This window comes from Pipistrellus kuhlii, unplaced genomic scaffold, assembly GCF_014108245.1.
Source record: "Pipistrellus kuhlii isolate mPipKuh1 unplaced genomic scaffold, mPipKuh1.p scaffold_m20_p_67, whole genome shotgun sequence".
Taxonomy (NCBI): Eukaryota; Metazoa; Chordata; class Mammalia; order Chiroptera; family Vespertilionidae; genus Pipistrellus; species Pipistrellus kuhlii.
The window spans coordinates 95,054-121,576 of record NW_023425570.1 but is presented as its reverse complement, the minus strand read 5'-3'; the positions used below and the strand labels follow the sequence as shown (position 1 = coordinate 121,576).

The 26,523-nt window shown below is 47.9% G+C and overlaps 1 protein-coding gene across 2 annotated transcripts in view; it reads right to left on the bottom strand.

Annotated features, from left to right (window-relative positions):
• Positions 1-26,523, bottom strand: part of PDE10A (phosphodiesterase 10A) — a 101,392-nt gene that overhangs the window by 40,121 nt on the left and 34,748 nt on the right. For both annotated transcript variants that reach the window (XM_036420364.2, XM_036420363.2), the window contains exons 2-5: positions 6,828-6,956; positions 1,952-1,980; positions 1,080-1,200; positions 109-158 (exon numbers count right to left, since the gene is read on the bottom strand). In XM_036420364.2, the coding sequence (XP_036276257.1) occupies positions 109-158; positions 1,080-1,200; positions 1,952-1,980; positions 6,828-6,956 (329 nt within the window). The remainder of the gene's footprint in view (positions 1-108; positions 159-1,079; positions 1,201-1,951; positions 1,981-6,827; positions 6,957-26,523) is intronic.

Here is a 26,523-nt window from a genome sequence, read left to right as displayed (position 1 = left end):
CACTTCATTCCAATATGTCTATTACGATGTTAACGTAACAGTTTACTTTCTAAAACGCTTATGACATTTTCTTAACTAGGGCGCCAAAATCTAAATGTAGATACTTACATTATTGCACTCGCCAAGGAAATACAGTGCAAATCCATCCGCTTTTGTGGCTGCCAAGGCAATGAGAGAGGAAGAGACTGATGGGAACAGAAGACACAGCACGGGAGCCCTCGAGGCCAGGCCTCGGCACCGAGACGGTCAGTGGGTCTCTAACAGTCGCCAGGCGTGCGGCAAACTGGACGCAATGGCCTGTGGCTTTACCCATTTACACACGTAGAGCGTTTTCATTTACTTTCATCAGCCGTGGCCACGTTTAGGGTGTGACATCCTCAACTCACAGAGCAGGCAGGGTACTATGTAATAACGTACTTGGCAAACTTAAAAATCAGAATTATTGAAAAAAATATTTTTACAATCTGAGAGTTGTATTTAATTCTCAAAGTATTAAAAATACTAGAATTGATTTTCAGAATATTGAATAATCAATAGAAGCATCAGCCAAAAAGAATTCTGCTCGCATCTGCACATCGTCACTGAAGAGAGCATGCTGAACTTCGCTAGCATGCTTCGGGGTGGGCTGGCAGCAGCTCCCCCAGCAGAGAGTACGGCTCAGCGCAACGCCCGAATCTCACTCTTTCCTGCAGTGTGGCCTGTCCCTACCGCAGCTTTCTCATCAGCCGGATGGTCATAATAGTACATAAAGCTGTCACCTGCCCAAATAAATTTAAAATGCTGCTTTTCCCCTAAAATTAGTGATTTCTTGTATAAATGTGACTTGGTCCAATAAAACTATCCAAAGGAAGCCAGGTTTGAATGAGAAGGCCTAGTACACTCCATTTAAACTTCAGGCAGATGCTGTTTTTGGGGATTCTGAGAGTTTCAGAATAAAACGTTTTCACTTCCAACGTTAGCCCAAGAACAGAAGGAAGCACATGGCGCCCCCTGCCTCTCCGTGAGCACATGGTGGCGCCCTTCTCTGCCAGGCAGCAGCGAGCCAGCCGTCCTCCATGCGAGCCGCGCGGTGGTCTCACCTGTTCTGATGATGCTGCTCAGCTCGTACAGCAGCAGCTGGTTGTCCCCGCCCGTGTCCAGCCGCTGCTCGATGTAGCTGTTCAGTTCATACACGACTCCCTGCATGTTCGTATCTTGGTACTTCAATAAAAACATAAACGGCACAATTAAATATAATAAAATTCCTTCCTTCATAAAACACACCCAACTGTATTACTTTATATACTTTTACACAGCATGGTTTAATATATTCTACGATAAAACAGGGGACAAAGTAAAACTGCTATGAGCTACTTAGAGTTAGCACAGACCCCATGCATGCCTATTTATATCAAATATCGCAGCTGTTTCTCAGGTTTTACGTATAATGCTGCCGGCACCTTCATCAGTGAAAACGGTCCAAATGCGCCAGTGAGTGAAGCATCAAGAGAGGCCAAGCTCCTGCACCCCCGAGAGCGTCGCCGTCCACCGCTGCATCCCTGTGGCTGCCACCTAGCCCGCCGCTCTCCACCACCTCCACGCCCGCGGAGTCCAGGGCCGCCCTGGGCTCCATCCAGGGACCAGGGACACGGCAGGCAGGTGGGGCTGGGAGAGGTGGCAGCGGAACCTGTGCTGCCCCAGCACAAGCCATGCCGGGGCCTCTGTAAAACCACTGAGAAGCAGGCTCCTACCGGCAGCTCCCTGCGCTCCAGCTCGCCCCCTAGGCCCCTTCTCCTCACACCAGCCAGGGAAGTTGGAAAATAAAAGGGAATTCTGTCACTGCTGCTCCCCTTGCACTCAGCTCTCCCATCCCTTATCCTCAGCCCGATCCTTCAGCTCGCAGAGCCCTGAGGAAGCACACAAAAGGCGCCTTTCCCATCCGGTGGAGGCAGAGCGAGGCCCCCGCACTTACCCGGCTGACTTCCTTAGGCACCGGCTCGTCTGGGGAGGGAGAAGGAGGGAAACACAATTAGAACGCACTCGGTGCAGGGTCTGGAACACGCAACATGTCTTTCAATAAACAGAAGGCTTCGCTGCAATGCTTCCTTGTATGAAATCTAGAACCTGGATTGTAAAACCTTTAAATAAGTGTTAAACACACAACTTTAGAGCTAGATGGGCATGTGAATTTTGGAGGGACCTGAAATGACCCGACTTGCTTGTCATTTCACAGTTACCTATAAATGGCTGTACCTGCAAACATGCTACACTGTGGCTTGTTCACATATGTGCACGGAAAAGGGTGTGTAACTGGGACAGGCACCCGTGTGGAAGAGAGATCTCCCTGCAGGGCTGGCTACATGGCAAGAACATACTGTGTGACCAACAGGACACAAGAAACAGCTGGCCCAGACCACTGAAGCCCCGGTTCTGAGTGGCCAGCCCGGGCCCAGCTCCCACACTAAGGCAGTGTGCGTGCGGCCTGTCCAGGCCCGCAAGGAGGCAGCCTCTTGTTCCCCCTGCGGCTGTCCAGGCTGGGAGCCATCAGGAACGAGCCAGAATGCCCACTTCCACTCACCACAGAGCACAGTTCTAGGCAGAGGAATTAGGCAAGAAAATAAGACATCAAATTTGAAAGAAGTAGTAAATTGATCTGTTTGTAGGTGATATGATCTCATAGGTAAAAACCTGAATATTTCACACACACACACACACACACACACACACAAAAAAAAACACACTTAGAATTCAACAAAGTAGCAAGATAAAAAAGCAAGCACACAAAAATTAGTTGCATTTCTGTACACTAACAATAAACAATTCAAAAAAGAAACTAAAAAAAAAAATCCATTTACAGTAGCTTCAAAAATAATACAATACTTAGGAATTAACCGAAGAGATGAAAGACTTGTACAATAAAATCTACAGAACATTGGTGAAGAGGTAAAGGAAGCATACTGAAAGCACAGCCCACAGTCATGGGTAGGAGGCAACATTGTAATGGTTCATAAGCATAGCTATCATTTCCCCAGAAAAATCCACAGGGAGCCTTTAGCGATTAACAACAGTATTTAAAGTCATCATGACAGCCCTGACTGGTCTGGCTCAGTGGGCAGAACGCCGGCCTGCAGACTGAAGGATCCTGGTTCAATTCTGGTCAAGGGCATGTACCTTGGTTTCGGGCACATCCTCAGTGGGGGGTGTATGGGAGGCAGCTGATTGATATTTCTCTCTCATCGATGTTTTAACTATCTCTCTCCCTTCCTCTCCGTAAAAATCAATAAAATATATTTTAAAATTAAAATAATCTTGATAATACAGTATTTCTCTTTAAATTACATACATAATTAGTCCCTTTACCATGTTCAACAGCAACAAGGCCAAAGCAGAATAAATTTACAGCTACCTTTAGGTAACAAAGAACGGCTCATTTTCTGTGGTAAGCCACAAATAAATTAGTCTAAAGACCATAATTTCCAATTAGTATAAAGGCTATATTTTAACATAATATGCTAAGAAATATCGAATACAACCTTATCTTGCTATCAACCCTGTGTCAAAATTAATCTAGTAGACATGAATGCTTTTAAATTATTTATTCACTCATTCAATCTTTTATCCATTAAGTGAGATTTAATGTGGCCCATATGTCAAACACGGCAGAAGACATTAGAGACTCAGCCGATGCATGGAGAGCTCTTACTAAAAGGGATTCAATGATTCCTTCTTAAAATTTAAAAACTAGTTCACAAAGTATCTATGAAATGGAAGCAAAGTAGGGATGTATGAGATAGGGGCACTTTTCACACGTGTTAACACAAGTCTCAGACAGACTCAGAAGACTCGCACAACTCTATCAGAGTGAAATTCAAATCACACCAGAGACAAAAACGTGAGATAAGTGGTCAACATGTAAAAACACTCCAGTAAAAGCAATTAGCGCCAGCATTTCTCATTGTGGGGCGTTACTTAAGACAGCACGAATGTCACTCGGAATTCTCCGGAGCGGGAAGTCACTGCACGTGCTTCAGCAGAGAAGTGGGTAACTCTCGCTCCACAGCGCCAGGGACACACCAGTGACACGCGCAGCCACATTCTGCTAAGGATTCAAAGGTAGGCGCACCGTGCCCACACTTCAACGCAGAGTTGTCCGGTCCCAAATAGTCTTACCCAATGTTATAATATTGCTAGAAAACACTGTCTTTTAAAAATCACGGCTTTATTCTATCCACAAATTATGGGAGCAAAGCAAATTATTAAGAGTAAATGGAGAGCACAAATAAAATGACAAAAATACTTCACTGGAATCAAATAAAAATATTTTCTTACTGAAGTGGTAAGGCTGGGAGAGGTAAGACATCACGGAGGTTCTATGAAATGTTTCCAGCAAAACTTTACTCCTCGACATTTCAGGAACGCGGGAGAGAAACCGTTTTTGCTTTGATTTTAAGGGACTGAGCTTCTGTGTTACTTGTACATCTGCAAGTACCTGGCCAGCATGGCTCAGTGGTTGAGCGTTGACCTATGAACCAGGAGGTGAAGGTTGGGTTCCTGGTCAGAGCACATGCTCAAGTTGTGGACTCGATCCCCAGTGTGGGGCATGCAAGAAGCAGCCAATCAATGATTCTCTCTCATCATTGATGCTTCTATCTCTCTCCCCTTCTCCCTTCCTCTCTGAAATACAAATAAAAATTTTTTAAAATGTCTACTTGCTATATATTTTCAAATACACAGTCAACAAATCTGAAGTAATCTTATTTTTTATTGTTTATCATCTGTCTTCCCTGTAAGAAAATGACCTTGAGGGTATCAAGTTTACATATTGCTTATTCAACAATCCCATACACGGGTGCTCAATAAATATCTGTTTGTTGACACACTGAAGAGCAATGAGGAGAACCTGGTCACATTCCTGCTCTAGTCACCACTCAGAGTTTAATGTTTCCAGAAATTATTATCCAACACTGATTAAATTATCCAGGCCAATGTTAAATCTCCAGGAAGCTTTTAAGGAATATATGATGAACTCATTGACTTTCAGTTCACATCAAGGCATTTGACACATCTTCTGGTTTTGTATTACACACAAACAAAAAAAAAAGATATGAAAGTTCTATTTAAGTGGAAGTGTAGTTTCAGTATCTTAGAGGTTTCTCAGAGAAAGGAAAGAGAGCACACCAAATGAAGTTTCAAGTAAACCATTTCAACGACCTGTGTTTTCCTTACTTGTGATGTGTACTGACAAATCTCACTCCTTCCGAGCATGAAATATCTGAATGAACATTAAGTCTTATTAATAGAATGACTGATAGCAAGAAATATATAGTAGATAGAGTAAAAAAACAAAAAACAAGAAAAAAGAAACTTCATGTATTTTATGAAAAATATTCAAGGCAGCTGAAAACACCAGTATTTCTATTATTAATTATTTGACATTTATAAATACACCAATAGCTACATGGTCTGCTACTGAATAATCATAGAATTATAATAAAAAGTATTGGCCATAAAACACAGCATTACAGCTCATAATTTTTATTTTTTACTGCAGAACTTTTCTTTCTTTCCTTCTTCTTCTTCATTTTTTTTTTTTTTTTTTACAATATACAGAACAAACCAGTCTGTATGTGGTCTCCACTTCCAGTCCTCAGGTATCCGGGTTCTCTCCTGTGAGTTTTCCATTGACTGCTCAGGACGTTTCTCTGTATTCTAGTTGTAATACCAGTTTGTTCCTGGGTGCATGTCCCTGCAGCATCTGCTTACTCTGCCACCATTTTTAATCTCCGCTGCTCATAACTTTTAGATCATTTGAGTTCAATCAATCACCCTCTTGAGTATCAAAAGCAGAAACTTTCAAAACCAGAGTAAGGAGAATCAGCTCTGAGCAAAATGCTGGTAGCACCCTCCTCACAACACAGCATTTCAACAAGGATCCCTTTAACTTTAAATATAGCACTTTTGCTATACTAAACACATTTCCAGAAGGACAGTATTTATTTTAATATAAAAGGTCTTCGTTTATTTAAAATTAATTTCCACTCTGAAACAATATCTTAGAAATGAATATTTGGACAAATGCAATTCATATAAAACCAAAATTATATGACATTATTCAGATCCTACATATTAATATGTGCATTCAATCTGGCAGGAAATGAACTTCACATCCCTCCTGAGCCCACATTTCTTTTTTCATCAGAGCTGCTTCTTCCGGGGACAGATCTGAATGAAAATCTAATGCCAAGTCAACAGTTTTCCTACTGAGCACAGGTAAAAACTGCATGAAAACTTCTTTTGGCAAGATATATTAACATAAATATAGCTTTGCAATACAAAAAAAATTTTAGAGTCATTAATAATCATCATTAAACAAAACCAAGTCTAACACTGCATTTTTCAATGCGTTCACATCTAAATAAACTTTCAGGTAATACCTGTCAAGGTCTTTCTTTTTAGTCAAGGGTTTTTCTTTTCTGCCTAGTCTCCCTCACTCTAAAGTCAAGTTATCTCTTTAGACCACATGTGTCAAACACAAGGCCCGCGGGCCAAATCCATCCCACCAGGCCTTACAATGTGGCCCGCACCGCGCTGTCATCACTGCACTCCGCTGCGTTTCCATCACAATGACAGTTTATGACTGTTCAGTAAACCATTCGGCCCGCGATTTAGGCTGGATTTTAGATTTTGGCCCCTTCTCTGATTGAGTTCGACACCCCTACTTTAGACAGAATAAAATGATCATAAAGCTGTATGTCTACCCCGTGTATCCTTTCCAGCACATGTAAAATGCCTATCCTTTGTCACACAAAGTGGGAAATAACCCACATTCAGTCTGAATGAGATCTCACCTTCTGCTTTGTTATTCTTCCTCTTCAGCCATTTCTCTACCGTCTCCACACTAACACTTTCAGATACAAATTCATCTAATATCTCAGGGTGAAGAGAAAGATATGTCTTCACTTTTTCATCTGTCAAACCTGTAAAAGAATTGAAAAGAATAAAATTAACCCACATGACATCTTCACATACATAAAAGATGTAATAATACTGACTGATTTAAAACGTAGTAAATACAAGAAGAATACAAAGTGTGTGTGCATACAATGGAATAATACCCAGCATACAAAGGGACCATGTTCTGATACGTGTACCCCATGAAGGAGCCTTAAAAACAAGTCAATAAGCCAGTGAAGGGCAGACGTTCACCCTACATTTCCGTTCACACGATGTGCCTAAGGAAGCAGACGCACAGAGACTCGGCACTGAAGGGGGTCTGGTGCTTGGGCAGCGGAGGATGGGAAGTACAGCTTGATGGGTACCATTTCTACTTTGAGTGGAGGCACGCTCTGGAAGCAGACAGTGATGATGGCACCCTGTGAGTATGATAAATGCCCTCAATGGCACACTAAGAACGGCAAAAATGGCGATTTTCTGTTATAGATGTTACCACCATAAAAAACAGAACAAGTAAAGTTAGAGCCTCAGTGATCTAAACTACAGACATTACATCACGAAGCAGCTGTGTTCCGACGGCCCACAGCAACATTACACCGGAACAGGCTGTGTCCCAGCTGTGCAGCCACGCCCTAGAGTACAGAGTGCTCAGTTGTGGTGTGTCTGCAGCCATCCTGGGTTTAATACTCAGAGCAAAGGAAGCTCTAGTGACAGTCCAAACAGGAGAACGGACCACTGGCACACGTCAGGTCCCAGGCAAGTTTCATGAGTACGCTCTTATCAGTTATTGTTTACAACACAAATTCGCCCCTTGCCTGGGGCGCTAAATGTAGGTGCAGAGTCATCGTGAAATGTGTTCACAGAGATTCTACGTCCGTGGTCTGTTTCACCGAAATAACTTCCTCGTCTAATGATAGCTGCCCCTACTACACCCAGGCCTTTCAAAGCACTTTCACACGTTTCCATATGAATACATAAACCATGTTTTGCATTTGGTGCTTCCTGTTGCTGTGCCATTTGTGAACTCCAAATCCCAAACAGGTTACCCTCAATTATTACTAACGGTAGTTGTTTCCACTCTGTAGCCTCGCTGTAAATCAGTCAATAGAACTGCCCTCCTGAGGGATGGTTAGGTGAAAAAAGACAATAGATAGATTCTACTTTGTAAAGAAAAAAATAGTCTAACCAGTTTGGCTCAGTGGACAGAGCACTGGCCTGTGAACTGAAGGGTCCTGGGTTCAATTCTGGTCAAGGGCACATACCCAGGCTGTGGGCTCAATCCCCAGTTTGGGGCATGCAGGAGGCAGCTGGTCAATGATTCTCTCTCATCATTGATGTTTCTATCTCTCCCTCTCCCTTCCTCTCTGAAATCAAATAAAATATATTTTAAAAAATAAAAAAGTAAATCTGTCTGACCCCAGGGAACAGGCTCGGTGCTTCCCCACCAGACAGGCCAGGATTCATGGGTGTGATTCTCAGGGGACGAAGTCACGCCTCTGACGACCCTACAACAGGACAGTGTAACTGAGACGGCAGATGGTTTCTTCCAGTGAATTAGTACTTAGGCAACTTAAACAACAGATTTATAGAGGGCTAGAGATAAAGGTAGAGATACAGAAATACAGATTTATACAGAGATGGATATTGGTAATAGATTTTTTTAATGAGAACCTATGTTCACCCTACAAAAGAGCCCCATGCTGTAAAATCCTACTGAAGAAATCCTATAGGGGCTGTGCATAAGACTCATTAGAGAGAGCTCCCGAGGAGCAAGCTGCCCTCCCAGCCCAGGAGAAACAGGGTGCGAAGGGAGATGACCTCTGACCTGGCCTTCAGGCAGACAGACAATGCACAGCGCGTGCTCCTGAGCTTCTCCCCACCTCACAGCGGGAGCCGAGGCTTGGTTCCTGCTTCACGCTTCCGCCCCTCGTGGTGGCTCAGCTTCCCGGGTTCTTACCCTAACTGCCAATGGGGAGCCCTCTGCTTTCTGCAATAAGCGATGCTGACTCAGTGAGATCTAAACCAGGGTCTGAACGTATGCTTGATCTCTAGCCGTGGATGTCCTTCCACAACCACAAGCTCCCCTTGACGCAAACCTCAACGATCCTTGTCCTTCCTATTTCTTCCCTTTTCAGAAACCCAGATGGAAGATAAAAAGCCGTAATTGACTCATCCCTCCTTGTCATCTCATTTCATGTTAGGGCATTATTATTCAAGTCTTATTTGCCAAGTTACAAAATTACATATCTAACAAAATAAACAAAGAATTCTTAAAACTCAACAAGAAAAACGAACAAATTAAAAGTAAATCCAGTATCTAAACAGATCCTTCACCGAAGATGATACATGGATGGCAGATAAGCCTATGAAAAGATGCTCAACTGTCATCAATGAACCGGAAGTAAAGTAAGAACTGAGATCAAATTACATCCCTATGAGAATGGCTGTAACCAGTCACCGGGACCAGTTGGTGCTGAGGCTGTGACAAGGCCCCTCACTCACTGCTGGTGAGAATGCAGAGCAGTGGCCGCTGGGAAGCCTTCTCTGGCAACTTCTCCTCAAGCTCAGTATAGTCCCACCATGCAGTCCAGGGGACTCACCACAGGGACTCACCACAAAGGCTTATTTCTGAACAAAAGCCTGCATGTGACTGTGATAGCAGCTCTCCTTGTGACCCAAACAGCAAGCACCCAGGTCCTGTGCCATGTCCGTGGCATTAGATATGATTTAGCAATAAAAAGAGCAGCCTTGGAAAGAGATGTCGCTCTAAAATGCACAGCGCCGAGGGCAGTCTGAAAAGGCTGCGTACTATCAAACCCCAATCATACATACAACACCCTGGGGAAAGCAAAATGAGGGGGGAGGGGATGAGGAAGGGAGTATGAGCGCTGCTCAGGAGGGAGGGAGCCGAATGGGCGGAGCACGGGCAGGGGTGGGAGGGGCGAGGTGCAGCCTGCCAGCCGCAAGTTAAGGAAGTTCTGGAGACCGGATTCACATACAGCAGGGTGACGGGAATCAACACTGCTGCATTGTACAGTAAACTTGAAAGTCAACAGAGCAGATCTTCAAAGTTATCACAAAAGAGGCAGTTATGTGAGGGAAGGGGGTGTTAGCTAACCTTATTGGGGCCATCATTCTCAACACACATGTGCGTGAATCATCAAGTTGTACACCTTAAGCGTACCTATGAGTCAATCACTCCAATAAAACTGAAAAATGTGTTTGTCTTCTAATTATCCTCCATTCCTACCTAAACGAGTGTGTCTATGACCTCAACCCTTACTGAGCCCTGGCTGAACACCCTGCCAGGGTTCTCACCCACATCACTCCCATCCCACACGCCTCCAACATGCCCCACCACAGCCCGTCGACACCAGGCAAGAGGGCCCTCCCCTTGGCGCGGCCAGCCATGCCGGCTTCTGGAGCGGAGGAAGCCAGACAAACACACTGATGCCCTCACAAGAGCAGGAGAACCATCAGCACGGTTTGGAGTAGCGCTGCAGGAGTAAGCTTACATACCCAAAACCCGTCCTCCCAGGACCCAGCGGGAAGAGGCCGTGCAGCATAAAGAACTCCATACTCGCCCTAACTGGTTTGGCTCAGTAGATACAGCGTCGGCCTGCGGACTGAAGAGTTTGATTCCAATCAAGGGCATGTACCTTGGTTGCAGTCACATCCCCAGTAGGGGGTGTGCAGGAGGTAGCCGATTGATGTCTCTCTCTCATCGATGTTTCTAACTCTCTATCCCTCTCCCCTCCTCTCTGTAAAAAATAAAAATAAAAAATTTTAAGAAAATTTCTCATACTCTCATACTCTCAGCACTCTGCCTGGCACCCAGGTCCCCAGAGGAGACCGCTACCCTGGTCCCCGGATTGGAGGTCACAGAATCTGTGTTCTCTGAGGGTGTCACTGCACACTCCTGGCCGCCTGCTCTCACACGCCCCGGAAAGGCCAGGCCAATGCTTGCAGGGTTACCAAACATGTGAAGACCCCGGGCCCAAGGGCCCACCCAAAACGGTCCCCACAGTCTGAAGAGCTGCCCTGGAGGCGGAGGCAGAGGCAGAGGCAGTGGCGTGGAGATGGGGAAGAGAAGGAAAGGAGCAAGCAGAGGCAGCAGGTCTCCAAAGAAGCTAGAGGCTTTGGCAGAGAAGACAGCGGGCTCTCCTTGGATGATGGTGCCCTGGTCAGAGTTACAGATGTGGATTAAAAGCACAAGGACTGAGTAATTACTGACTTTGAAACATGCAGATAGAATCAATATGTTATTAACACAAACCAGCTGGTAACCATAACCAAAGACTAACGTCAAACTGCCACCTGAAGGCGAATGTGATGTCTCCAATGTTGGACAACAGGCAGACAAGCCTGACCCTGAGCACAGCCTGCGCGGCAGCCCGCAGACAGTGAACCTGGGCAAGCCCAGCTGCCGAAGACCAAGCACAACCTACAGGTAAAGGAGCAGCAACAGAGAGAATGTCATCTACCATGCTATGCTGAGATTTTCAGGAAGCGTTTAATAAAATGTCAAAAACAAAACAAAAAAAAAAACACTAACTAATGATAGCACCACAGAAATAAGCCTTTCATAGCAAACAATATTTTAAGAAAGCTTTAAAATAGAAAGAATATAGGTTTCATGTGATACATTTTAATCTAGTGAAATAAAAAGAAGATAAAAATGGAGAAAAGAGAGGCACAAAAGTAGGGGGATAATAATATATAGGCAGACTTTGAATTCATAATCTCAGTGGTTTAAAACGTGGATTTAGATAAGACAAGCAGAATAACAATTGTAATTTTTAATGGTGATTTTTAAGTATTTCCATCAGTATTTTCATTCATCTAAGTGTAAAGGAATTATACCCTAAAGGTGAATATATGCAAATCCCGTATGTTGGCAATTTCTAGGAACCACTTCTTTTTATTGCTTTTTCAATGAGATTTTTAAAAACCATAATATTCATAAAGAAATTTGAAACAAAGAAAATAAAAAATAGAGTTTACTCAAAAAAATGTAAAAGGCATACTTCTTCTCTCTTTGCTACAAAGCATACCTTCTTAAGATTTTATTACAAGTTGACTGAGAAATAGCATTTCCTGGACTTCCTCTATAAAAGTGTTATCACTATTCATACTTCTCCCATCAATGCAGTAACTCATTTAAAAACACTGTTAAGTTTTTACAGTGTCAGGCATTATATCACATCTTAAATCAGGGGACTCAAGAAATAGTAGGAAGATGAGTAGTCAGACACATAACTAAGCTGAAAGGCTAATAAGGTGCATAAATGAACATAAAGTGTGTCGGACATGATCAACTCTAAACACTGAGATTCCTTGATTCACTCAATAAATGTTTATTGAGTGCTTCTATGAACCAGACTTATCTCTGTGACTGATATATAGAAAACCACATCCTTAACCTTGTGGAATTTTGAGATTATCTTTAATGCCAGGTAAGGCTAGCCAACAGAAACTAGTTACAAATTAATGAGCCAGCAGCAATGTCGAAGGTGACCCAGCGCTGCCAGCTCAGGTGACTGGCGGGCGTACGGAAGGCAGAGAGCAGGGCAAGTTCATGGAAAAGAAGCTGACCTGCAGGTGACTGTTGGGCCACCTATAGGGTGACGTTGAGGAGCCAGCAGGAAATACTAATTAATTTGCGGCTCAGAAGTCACCGATATTATCGATTTACTAACACACCAGGTTGCCAAGGAATACTGCAGTGCATCCCATATGGCAAAAGAAAATGTTAATTCCCATCTTCACCCTGATTTTTTTAAATTATGGAAGAAAATTATCGTAAATAGTCTCATTAGAAAGATTAAGTCATTCCATAAAAATCATGCATGTATGTTTTCCAATTGGATTGTACAATATAATAAATCCTTTGATCATTCACCTCTTTATTCAAATCATCAAAAATCAGAATTAGATAAAATGAAATCCAACAAAAGTCGATGAGTTGGTCTCTGATGCTCAGCTAAAAGAAAGCGCTTTGAGAGAAGAGAGACTACCTCTCACACTGCTGCACACAGCGGTCCCTGCACCTGCGGCACGTTGTCCAAAGAAAAAAGGAAGAAAAACTCTAAGAAATACTAGCAAAAGCTCTAAGCTTTTGTCTTCCATACATACACCAAAGGAGTTCACCCAAGACTACATTCTGACAAGATTAATTCTTTATCCTTTGTCTCCACATCTTAACTTTCTGTTCCTGGGCCAGTCCTGGCCCCATTAACAAGCCCAGACCCAGGTTGTCCCTGCTCCCAAGGCCACACCTTCCCCGCTCCCTGCTGGTGAGGACAAGCCCACAGCCCAGGAGCCAGACACGTGACGTCAGCCAAGGAGTGGCACGTCAGAGCACAGCCGAAGGGCACCTTGGGTAACCGCCCCTCTGCCTCCCTCCATTTCTGTAGAACAAGGTCAGAATTCTCCTCCAGCGTCATGTTCACAGCTGATAAACGAAACTAGGCCAATAATTAACCAACAGGAACGCGTAACAGGTTGTTCATATTAACTTCAATTCTGTATTTAAACCCCAAAATATAAAGTTTTATGAAGCATTAAAATTGGTTTTTCTAGATCATGTAGGAAGTCCTTTCCATTAATTTTTAGTGCCATTGTGTGTTTCAAAATTCCAACATCAGAATTGGAAACAAGCTAAGTATTTTAATGAAGTTAATTGAATCGGAATGACGGGCAATAAGAACATCTATTTCCTACGTAACCGCATTAAAGAGGAAATAAACAACGCTGACAGGGCCCTCTGAGGCTGGCGTCAGGAAAGAAAGCGTGTCTCTCTCTCCAAGCCCAGCCTGGTGAAGAAGCCTGGCTCAGCATGACTGCCGCTGCTTTACTAGACACTCTGTCTTTGTTCCTTATTTTAACACTAAAAATCGTAACATTTAAATAGTTCAAGAGAGAGAAACCAAATGTCCACTCAGAGAGTGGAGTTTCTTTAGAACAAACTTCCTTATCAACCCCACAAGCCTGGGGAAGTAATGGATTTGACCTTCTTAAGTCAACATGAAAGGTCTCAATTTTTCACCCATCTATAATAATCTATAATAATAAAAGTGTAATATGCTAATTAGACCGATGTCCTTCTGGACAACCTTCCAGACAAGCAGGGCTGCGAGGGAAGCCCGGTCCTGGGTGCCAGAGGGAAGTGGTGAGGGCAGCCGGGGAGGAAGGCCTGCTCTTGCACGAATTTTGTGCATCGGGCCTCTAGTTTTATATGAAAACACTAGCATTAGCTGTTCTTCAGATAACTTCCAGATAAACATTTAAGCTGTTTAATTAATGAAGGTTGCACGTAAAACAAATGCTCTCTTGATGCACACAGAGTAAGGCCACCACGGCCTGGTAGGCGCTGTGCTCCCCCGTACAGTGTTCCATGCAGCATGGGAAAGACGGGGCACCTGGCCCGGGGAAGCCATGTGCCAGGAACACAGGGCTAGTCACTGGCAGAGCGGACTTAGTTGGATCCCAGACCTGCCTCAGCGCGTTCCGAGAAAGCAGCTGCTCTCTATCCGTGCCCGTGGCTGCCGACAATCCCAACTGGGGCTTCACCGACAGAAACTCACCGTCCCGGTCCTGCACCTGCCTCCGGGGCCTCGGGGAGAACCTGTCTCGGAGGGTAGGCACCTCTGGCCCCCAAGCCCCACTGCCTCCTCCCCTCAGGTGTGCCCTCTCCCCCTCTGCCGCTCCTACAAAGACACTTGTCACCGGACTTAGTGCCCAACCAAGTCACCCAGAATTAACTTATTTCAAGATCCTTAACTTCATCACATCTGCAAAGACTTTCTCCAAATAAGGTCATAGTCACAGACTCTGTAGTTAGGTTCAGGGTGGAGAGCTGGGGGGGGGGGGGTCGTGGAGGGGAGCATGGCTCTGTCCTCCGGTTCGCAAGCCCTGGTTGGCATCCCCGGAAATAGTGAAAAATATTAGGGAAAAGGTGAGGATTTGGAGTGGAGTCGGGCAGACCTGGACCCAAAAGGTGTCTCTAACAGGTGGTAGCTGTGGTTTTGGATGAAGCACTTACCGTATTTTTCGGACCATAAGACGCACTTTTTTCCCCCCAGAAGTGGGAGGGAAAAGTCCCTGCGTCTTATGGTCCAAATATAGCCTACACATATACTTTAAAAAAAAAGTTTTTTTACTTGCCCTGCTCTGTGTGGTCTGTGTGTGCTTGCCCGGCTCTAAAATGGTTCTAAATGCTGCTGTTTACTTTACAGGGTTGATTACATATGTTTATGACTGTGATGTTGAGTTTTAATGCACATAAAATATTTTAGGACACTATTTGTTTCAGAATCTTTTTTTCTTCATTTCCCTTCTCTAAAACCTGGTGCGTCGTATGGTCCGGAGCGTCTTATGGTCCGAAAAATATGGTAAGTCCTTGGGCCTCGGTTTTATTTTGTTTGATGCAAGTACATACACCGGTCACATGGACTTTTACCATCAGGACGATAATAAGAGGCGGCACCAGCACTAGGACCACCCGGCTCCTGGGCCTCCTCCTGCCTCAGTCGATGCCTCAATCCGATGAAACGGCCTCCCTCCGGAGCCAGCAACACCTGCCGCAGTGAGGAGCCTGTGTCACGCAGGCTAAGTAAAGGCGAGGCTGCGCGCTCAACGGGCCACACGCCCCCACTCCCTCATGGGTGTGTCTACATGCTAATGCTGACAAGTCTTTTGAGTGGTTATTGATCTTAAGATATTTTTGGCTCACACTAACACAGAGGAGTGCCATCCAGTGGACGGTCAGCCTTCCAGGCGGGCTCCAGAAGTTAATGGAAAACCACTGAAAAGTAACGGCAGGTGGTGTGAAGGATGTGACTGGATTATCCCGGTGACTGCGTCCCGGCAGCAGCCCTGGCAAACTAATAGCCCTCTTTGCTGCCCATCTCACACTTCTTCCTAAAATACGTTCAAAGACTGAGCTGATCTTCACAACTGCACTGTGCGAAGAAATTATAAACACACAAAAACAGACTATTAATCTGCTCTGATATGTATAGCATGCAAATGTATGCCTACAGTCTTCCTAATGTTCACATTTAGTTGCTTCCACCAGGAGAAACAATCAAGATAAATGAGAGTGCTTTCATGAGAATTAATGCAATGCATATAATAATGTGTTTTACCATCTGCTTTCACAAACACAAGCGGGAAATTATGGCAATTCAGGTTACTTTAGTATATTAATATCAAAAAGAGAGAATATTTTGTTTATGATGTTTTCAGAATCAAAACCAATTTTCTCAAGTACTACTTAATTTTAAAATAGGAACTTAATTGTCTTTAATAAAGTAATAAACTAGCATCTCAACTAAAAGACATCTTCCAAGTATTGGGTGAAAGATGTATGCTAGGTGGCATTTTTAGTAAATCCATTTCAAACATTAAGTCTCTCTCGACCATCCGCGTGGTTTTCAAAGGCAAGAACGACACTGCATCCTCATCGAATCCCCAGAGCCTGCAACAATGGCCAAGTCCCCTCACGAGCAGAATTCCCGTTCTCTGCAGCCGCCCCCGGCACCGGGTTAGCTGACCGGGAGCCACTGCCTCAGGAACAGTCGGCTCCTTGGACTTCTGGTCACGCTCCCATCCACCGACCACTACGTAAGGTCTTGCGTGTGTTTCTCTTCAAAGACCTTTTTTAGTCTACACTGTGGGTTCATGAGCGCTGCACCCTAACTCAGGCCTCACAAGGCTCATTGCTGCCTCCTCCTGCCTATCAGGACCCCAGACAGACAACAGCACGAGGCCTGGGCCACTTTACACAGCGAGGTCCCCAAAACAAGGCACAGAACCCAGCCAGTGTGGTTAAGTGGTTGAGTTGACCTATGAACCAGGAGGTCACAGTTCAATTCCCGGTCAGGATACATGCCTGGGTTACAGGCTTGATCCCGTGTGGGGTGTGCAGGAGGCAGCTGATCCATGATTCTCTCTCATCCTTTTTTTAAATATATTTCATTGATTTTTTTACAGAGAGAAAGGGAGACGGATAGAGTTAGAAACATTGATGAGAGAGAAGCATCGATCATCTGCCTCCTGCACACCAAGGTACATGCCCTTGACAGGAATTGAACCTGAGACCCTCCAGTCCACAGGCAGATGCTCTATCAACTGAGCCAAGCTGGTTAGGGCTCTCTCTCATCTTTGATGTGTCTCTCTCCCCCCCTCTCCCTTCTGCTCTGAAATTAATAAAAATATTTTTAAAATGCAGGGGAATGGAAAAAACATGGTACTAAATCCACAACAAACATGCTTCCTGTTTCCAGAGAGCTGAGACCAAAGGCAGGGTGCGGCGTGGTGCAGCCTCACCACTTCCCACGGCTCTGCCCACACACGTGCTTGCTCCAGTGACGGCGAGAGCAGAGCCCCGCTTCCAGGCTACACACACATCCCAGTGAGCAGACGGACTTCGGGGACAGAACCCACCCACAATGAGGACAGACTCTGTGTTCACCCAGCAGGCATGAGAGAAATGCTCAGGGACGAAGAGGGAGTGGATGAGTTATCATAATCAGGTGTTCCCGTGATCTCCAGCAACATCATCATTTTGATCCACTGAGACTCGGCCACGTGACATGGACCCACCAGAGACCGCAGCACGTACTGTGGCCCGGGCGGACCTGGCACTTGGCCCCGCCCTGCTAGCGCACAGGATACTCGCCTGGCTTATCCCGCCGCTCTCTGCTGCTGAGTGTGAAACTGCTACAAGAGTCATCCAGTTCTGCTGGGAAGGTACGGACTTCATTCAGTCCCTCCACCAGCTGGAACAAGAAGTCGCCCCCCACGCAGGCCCAGCGCGGGGCAGTAACAGCCCTGTGCTGGATAATGCGCTCTCCGAGGGAGAGGGGCAGCTGCTGGCCGCCCGGGGAGGTCACAAGGTGTTCTTGGAAAGAGTTCTCTCACTGGTGACCTGAGCCATCTGAGAACATGTGGCACCCTGGGGAGTGTCACACCTCCCTCGTGGGCAAACTGACCGCTCTTTCAAAGGTTCTATTCGGACCTCGTGCTGGCTTGGCTGGGTGGATAGAGCGCCGGCCTGTGGACCAAAGGCTCCTTGGGTTTGATTCCGGTCAACAGCATGTACCTCAGTTGCAGGCTCCTCTCCGGCCGGGCCCTACTCAGGGCTCAGGCAGGAGGCAAACAACCTATATGTCTCTCTGTCTTTCCCCCCCTCTCCCTAAAAATCAACAGAAAGATGTCCTTGGGTGAGGATTAACAACAAAAATTCCCATTTACTGGTGTTCAGCCCCAGGTGGTCGGCCTGTGATGTTTATTTCTCCCAAGCCACAGGCATTCTCCACCGTTCCAAGTTGTGCCACAAAAACATACAAAAGTTTCCAGCCATTGCTCGCTGGCATTCTACTGTCTCCCGTGCAGACCCTTTCCGCCTCAGCCTGCTGCCTCGCTGTCACCAGCTCATGGCAGCTGCCAGCTCACCTTCACAATCAGTGAGCCAGATCCTCCCAGCGACTCAGAAACAAGCCCATGGCTGGGCACACACCCATCATTCCGCACACAACCAACGCAAACGCACTGCACAGAAACAGTAATGCACAGAATGGGCTCATTTCTCTTTCTAGCAGAGAAAGGGTTAAATAAAAACAAAGCACATCCTTTCCTGAATGTTCCTTATTACCTTTAAAACTCCAACCCACTAACTCAGTACTGAATCACTTAATGGTAGAAAGTTAGCAGCTCATCAGAGGGGCACTTTTTCTGGGCACGAGGGCATCACCTAACTCTTAACTCCACCTCATGCTCACTCACCCAGCGAGTCAGCTAACCTTCTGGGCCTCCATTTCCATCTGAAAAATGGAGATAATAACAGTACCTATACCTCATATGTTTGTTTTGAGGATTAAATAATAATAGACAAAAATTGCTTAAACAGTGCTCAGTACATGTTTTTTATTGCTAACACTAAGTATGATAATAGATTATGTAGCAGTCAACGAAGAGGACTAAGCTGTTAGAAAGCGGCCTTGGCAGTCTATCACAGCCTAGAAATGGACCCTGAGGGATTGAGAGGCATCGCTGAACTCCCAAACACTTCTTTTCAGCTTCCTCGGAGACAAAAAACAGATATTAAACAGTCATGCTCCGATTTTCAATGTCTACATATGCATTTCACCATTCTTCATGGCTTTAAGTGGTATGAGTTTATTTTTGTAATCAACAGTTCTCACTGCCCATTTTATTTAACTCGTGTGTATTTTGAAATGTAGTTTACATGATGATGCAAACTTGAACCTCACTAACCTGAGCTGGTCTTAAGAACAGTAACATGATTTTGATATGTAACGTGCTAGCTGTTTAGGCTTTTAGAGCGTTGGCATTGCGATAGGCACCTAGGGTTCCCCTTTTAGGAAGGCAAGCACAGAGCGACAGGGAGAAGTTATCTTTATCCTTTAGGGCAGGGATGGGGGACCTCTTTCCTGCCAAGAGCCATTTGGATATGTATAACATCATTCTCAGGCCATACAAAATTTTCAACTTAAACATGACCCTGCTCTATCTGGCCAAACATTTAATTACCTCACCCCTAATGCCGTAGCAGGGCCAGATTTCAAGGGTTTTTTACAGTCTGAGGGCTGATGTTCCCCACCCCGGCTTTAGGATTTCATAATGAGCCATGAAGACAGTGAAGCACACACCACACCAGAAGCGATTCTGCTCAGACTGTCAATTCGATGACAGTTTGGCTCTAGAGCATGTTCTGTTACGTCTGGATTCTTTTTAATCAAGAGAGAGGATAAGGTGAGCGCATGCTCGGACTACCCCCGGTCTCAGTGAGTCCAACCTCATGAAGAACCAAGTCCCTCTCCACATTTCCGTGGAAATGCCAATAAGTATGTCGAGACAAGCAGCCTCTCTGATGTTAAGTGTTGCCAAACTGATCCTGGTCCTTACTCCGTTTTCCCCTAATCGGTGTTTATTAGAATCAGACAGAGCAACCCCGGGACTTTATGAGACCCACTCAACGAACCCCTTCATCAGCTTGCTGCACTTATTTCTTCACACACACACACACACACACACGCACACTAAACCCACAGGCATATCATAGAATATCATTCCTGATGAATTAAACACATTTGTGCCAACAAACATTTATTTCCGCCAAACAATTCAGAAACACTGAGCCATTTAAACAGACAGGAATCTGGCCTACAGTCAAGAAAAGCAATCATGTATTTAAAAAAAACACTTCAGTAGAGCTGCGCTTTCAGACAAAGCCTTTCCCGCTCGCTCGCTCGGCACAGATGCGGGCAGGGTGCCAGGCCCTTATCAGCGGGCTGACATCAGAGCGGGCTGCGTGCGTCAGCGCCAGGAGGGCCCCTGGCCCGGCCAGGACCGCGTGTTCCTTATCTTATCAGCCAAGTGTCTGGCACTTCCCGGGGTGCGTGAACTGAGAGGAAGGAAGGCGTGCGCTAAGCACCGGCCACTTGTTAACAAAACAAACAGGCCGCACGGCAACGCCGATGGAAGGTTCTGGCCTCGAACCCAACCTTAGAGGAGAGCTCACCACGAGGTGCTCCAGCTCTGTGACCACCGCTCTCCTGCCACGCAAACGTGTGTCAGCTCAGACTGTCGGGTCTCAGAGTCCATTAGACTCCCGGCAGAGCTAAGGAGGGGCAATTCCTTAGGAAATGTACACGGAGCCCTCAGTCGCCCCAGTAAAGCAGGTCTTCGGGTGGTGAGTAAGATGGAAACTGCTTCCAAATGTTGGCTAGCGTGTGCATCTCTAAGATCAGGTCTGGGGGCGGGAGAGGGACACTCGAGGGCCCTGTGGGGCCCAGTCCACCGCTCAAACCCAGTCAGTTTCCTGAAGAGAAAGGAGCCTGAGAAGAACTACCCAGAAATTAACGTTTTTAAGTGATTTTAACATCACTTCAGAAGAAATTTTAAGTATTTAGACATCACACTTGCTAAGTAAAAACTAACTTTCTGATGTCATAATATTGTATTTTTAATATCCAAGAAAAAACTATTTACTACTGTCAACTCAAAGTGTGCATGTTAAATAGTCCTCTACTAAAAACAACATGACTCACAATTACCTCACCACACTGGTTACACAGCTAACCCACCGTATTTAAACCCACCCCTTCCCATTCCTTCAAGCTTACCGTTACAGAATACATACAATTAGTTTTAACCCAGATACTCTTGTACATGGGTTGGCGGTCAAGCTCTTATAAACCACGAATAACCCTTGTGGGGAAAATGTTTCCCCCCAGCCCACTTCCTCCCGCTCTGGAGCCAACGGCTGTACCCCCCCAGCAGCCTGTGCTGCAGCCTGCCCCTGGGGGATGGCCTCGGAACGGGGCCTTGGCAGCCGACAGGTCCTGGGAGCGCCGTGATGGGAGCGCCGTGATGGGAGGCGCCCTGATGGGAGATGCCGTGATGGGAGGCACCCTGATGGGAGATGCCGTTGGTAAGAGCTGCAGGGCCCTCCACCGGGTGAGAACCAGGGAGGAGAGAGCCCCCTGCGACCGGGAGGATGCTCACCAGGACTGAAGGGCCCCGCCCTGCTCTTGGCCCTCAGCCCTCGGATCTGAGAGAAATGTGTGCTGGGGAAGCCTGAGCCCTGGGATTTTATCAGAGCAAGCCCGGCAGGCTAAGACACTTCCTGTCCGCACGCCTCAGTCCATTCCAGAGTCTGACCTCTGCCTCAACTTTGGCCCCTGATCACCTGGTTTCTCTGCCTAAGCCTTGCCTCCCGCTGATTCCGAAAATCTCTGCCAATTACTACAGCAAAGCCCCAGCTGCCACCACGGAACCCTTGCTCATCCCCAGCAGCACCTATCACAAGCGTGCCATTCCCTTCGCTGACGTTTCTCGCTGTTTATAAGAGCTGCCACGTGTTTAATTCATCACTTAAGAGAAGACGCAGCCGTGCCGGTTCTTCTCCCCCGAGACTCCCATCCCCATGGGCAGTCAGGCCCGCCCACACCTGCTATCCCCTGCCGCTGCGTGAGTGACCTCCCCATTTCCCCCCGGCCCGCGGGGACAGGGAGAGGAGGCTGGGAAAGAAGGCGGAGGAGGAAGAAGGGAAATCGGATGGACAGGGGGAGCCCGAGGCAGCGAACGGGACCTGGAGGGCTGGTAGGCAGACAGCACATGGCGGCTGGGTTGCTCTGTTGTAATCGCCAGCTTATTGAAAACAGCAATGGACGTTTCTCTGAACTTCCCCTTGTTTCCTACCTCCTCTCCTAAGGCGGCTGCTCTGCCTCTCAGAGGGAGAGTCCTCCTCCGCCTCAATGTCCGAACCCTCATCCCACTCCCTCCCTCAGCTCTCCATCCCCTCACAGGCTTCTAACGTGGCTTCCCCACAACCCTGAAACCACCACCACCTCCCGACCGCGTCTCTTTTTAGGTCAAACCTCCTCCTCCCCGCCACCGAGGCCAAACCCCCGCCACCCTCCAACCCGTGCACTGCCTGCGTCCGCACCGCGGTCCGCCCGCCAGGCTGTCCATCCCCCCGTCCACCCCCCCTGTCCGTTCCCGTCCATCCCCATCATCCCTGTGTCCTTCTCCCTGTCCATCCCCATCTGTCCCCCTGTCCATCCCCCGTCCATCCCTGTCCGTCCCCCTGTCCATCTCCCCTGTCCATCCCCATCTGTCCCCCTGTCCTTCCCCCTGTCCATCCCCCCGTCCATCCCCCCTGTCCGTTCCCCTGTCCATCCCCATCATCCCTGTGTCCTTCTCCCTGTCCATCCCCGTCCTTCCCCTGTCCATCTCCCCTGTCCATCCCCGTCTGTCCCCGTCCTTCCCCCTGTCCATCCCCTTGTCCATCCCCCCGTCCATCCCCCCTGTCCATCCCCCTGTCCTTCCCCCTGTCCTTCCCGTCCTTCCGCCTGTCCATCCCCCCTGTCCGTTCCCCTGTCCATCCCCATCATCCCTGTGTCCTTCTCCCTGTCCATCCCCGTCCGTCCCCCTGTCCGTCCCCCTGTCCATCCCCCCTGTCCGTCCCCCCTGTCCATCCCCCTGTCCGTCCCCCTGTCCATCCCCCTGTCCGTCCCCCCTGTCCATCCCCTCTGTCCATCCCCCTGTCGTTCCCCCTGTCCTTCCCGTCCTTCCTCCTGTCCATCCCCCGTCCTCCCTCCCGTCCTGTCCATCCCCATCATCCCTGTGTCCTTCTCCCTGTCCATCCCCGTCCTTCCCCCTGTCCGTCCCCCCTGTCCGTCCCCCTGTCCATCCCCCTGTCCGTCCCCCTGTCCGTCCCCCTGTCCGTCCCCCTGTCCGTCCCCCCTGTCCATCCCCGGCCCCGGCCCCGCCTCTGCCCAGGGCACAGCGGCCGGCGCCACTTCCGCCCCCAAGGCCAGGGCAGGTCCCGTCTCAGCTCAGAACAGAGCCGCGCGGACAGCCATGGAGACAACTTCCTGCGAGGACGGGCCGCCGTGTGGCCATCGCCAGGGAAAGGCCAGGCTCCTCCAACGTGTCCGCCACCCCGGCCTCAGGGGAGGGCACCGGCCAGCCGCACCGCCACCCGCGGGCTCAGCAGTCCCTCCGCAGCGCAGGGGGCACTTCCGGGGCGGGCGGCCCGGGCCTGGAGCCTGAGTGCGGAGGCGCCCGCGCTGTGGCCATCACAGGCCCGGGGCAGCGGCCGCCCCGACCCACCCCGCACCCCCCGCAACCCGCACCCCCCACCCCGCACCCCGCACCCCCCGCACCCCGCACCCCGCACCCCCCACCCCGCGCCCCCCACCCCGCACCCCCCACCCCGCACCCCGCACCCCCCGCACCCCCCACCCCGCATCCCCCGCACCCCGCACCCCCCGCATCCCCACCCCGCACCCCCACCCCCGCACCCCGCACCCCCACCCCCCCCACCCCGCACCCCCCACCCCCCACCCCGCACCCCCCACCCCGCACCCCCACCCCCACCCCGCACCCCCCACCCCGCACCCCCCACCCCGCACCCCCCACCCCCGCACCCCGCACCCCCCACCCCGCACCCCCCACCCCCCACCCCGCGCCCCCCGCACCCCCCGCACCCCGCACCCCCCACCCCCAACACCCCTCACCCCCCGCACCAAGTCCGCCACGGCCTCGGGCCCACGCCGGCCTCCACTGCGGAGTCCTGCCGCCCCCTGGCCGCCCTGCGCCTGGGCCCGGGAGACCCCGCGCCTGGGCCCCCCCCAGCAGCACCCACCTCCGGCCCCTCCCCTCCGCGCCGCCGCTGCCGCCGGTCTCCGCGCGTCCAGCCCAGCCCCGCCCGCGGAGGCGGCCTCGGCCCTCAGGGCCTTCGCCCCTCCCGCCACGCGGCACTGGGCGCCAAGCGCCGAGCACTTCCGGCCACGTCGCACGCACACCGGAACCGGAAACGGCCCAGCCACCAGCGCGGAGCCCGCTCACAGCTTCTAGGCTTTACAAACGGCATTCAGAGCCCAACACAGCCCAGCGACTCTGATCTTAGAGACAACGGCGAGAGGATGGGCGGCTCCTAGGGCACGAAGGCGACGGGATGTCAGCCCCGCTGCGCCCCGTCTCCGGAGGACCCAGTTCGGGCCTGGCCGGAGCCGAGACCCGCCGCCCCGCAGGTATTCTGCACGTTTCTCCCAACGTAACCTGTGAATTCTTCCTTCCGCGTGTAAGAGGCCTAAGGCATAAAGTACTGTTAAACGAAATGCAAGCTACATTTTCACACATTTCCAGGAAAGGGGACGATTATTTTTGCCTTTTTAGAATCCAAGGTTGCAGACGACAGAGATTCCACGAGGGCGAGCATCTCCTGAGGGTGTCTGCACAGAGAACGCCCAGAAAGCACGGCTGGTGTCCGCTGCCCGGGCTGGCAGGGCTCAGAGACCAGCCACCAGAACAAGTTCCAATACTCCCAGCCCCAGGCCTCCCTCAAGTTTCCTTTCTGCTGCCGCTCCTGTAAGACCAGGGGACTCCGTTCTCTCTTCACTAGCATCAACCTTTACATTCTTTTCCGATCATCAACCAGAAGGTTATCTTCAGCTCTGAAGGTAACTTATAAAGTTGCTAAATACTACTATAAAAATGGATTTTTAACAGCTTGTCCTGCCGTTTCAAACTATATTACTCTTAGTATAATAGACAGTAGCGGGAAATACCTCCCCACCCCAAACCCAACTTAGTATCTGAGAAATATCTCGGTGGCATTAAACTATTGGGGAATGAGCTTTTTTATTTCACTGGGTCCCCTGCCCTCAAGTCAGTACTTGCAAATATATTCCAAAGTAAATGACCTTTATTTTAGTTACATTTTCTCATCTGTTAGAAGGCATGGGGGGAGGGGGGATTACAATCCTTTCATAAATAGGAAAATGAGTCTGTATAACTTCTCTACAAAACCTAACTTTTCGCGAGTTCTGTCTCAGGAAAATGTAATGCCATATGTGCATGTTCTCAGTCACTAAAACATTAGAAAATTTAAAAATATACAGTAATAGTTTACTATTCACTACAGCAATTTCTGGTACTAACACAAACTCATGTCCTGAAATAAACACAGTATCACACATGACATCTTCCCCAGAGGTTGGGAGAGGGCATACAGGTAAAATACACAGAATACAGACATCAGTGCTTATAAAACAGACTCTGTTTCTGGGTTCCAAAGTTTGTCTCTACATCTATTACCTTCATCATTTTACCATCAACCTCAGTAAAGTCCTTCCCTAACCGAAGAAGAAAATTCTATTTGGGTGTTAAAGTCATATAGGATGGAACACACAGCACATATTTGTGCTTTTGAAAAAATATTCTCGTATGCAATGAAATCGTTAAGTATAATTATAAAGTTACTTTTAAATCAGCCATGACCAGAAAACTAATATATTTAAGGTTAATATACTGCCAACGTTTATCAACTCGCTTGTATATTTCTCTGCAAATTGCTAAAGTCCATAAAGTAAAAAACATAAAAATTTAATCAACTGCAAACACACAGAGCAGTGCCATTAAAATACTGCAGGCCTTTCTCAGCTTCTAATTCTGCTTACTGGACACGGCTCCGGAGAACAGCAAGCTGGGTAAACTGAAATGCCAACAACTCTCCCGCCCTGCGCCCAGCACACACAACCTGCACACGTCTGTGAGTAGATGGCATCCCATCTTCCCACTTGTAACTATTCTCTATCACTCTACATTAAGAAAGTTTGAAATTTAAGAAAGGTATTTTACTTCTTATATTAGTTTTCAATAAGGTGAAGACTTAATCACAAACTGAAGAAAATGAACACCACAAGTTGTTTTTTGTTGTTGTTGTTGTTTTTTTACTTTGGAAATCAAGTTAGTATTTGTTACACTGGTTTGTGAGTGTGTGGTTCTTCATTTTATCCTCATTTTTAAAGTAATTGCGTTTATCCCAGACACATACAGTACCTGGCATAGAGGATGTTTGCTACTAGATGGATGGACAGACAGGCAGATGATGGAAAGCCAAATGGGTGGGGGGATGTAAATTTGGGGGGGAAAAGCCATAACTGGAGTGTTCTGTGTGCTCAGGCTAATTCACTTCTCTGCAATGTGAAACAAATTGCAACTTTAATATCAAACTAGAAAGCTAGCAAATAGGTTTTCAACGGCCTGACC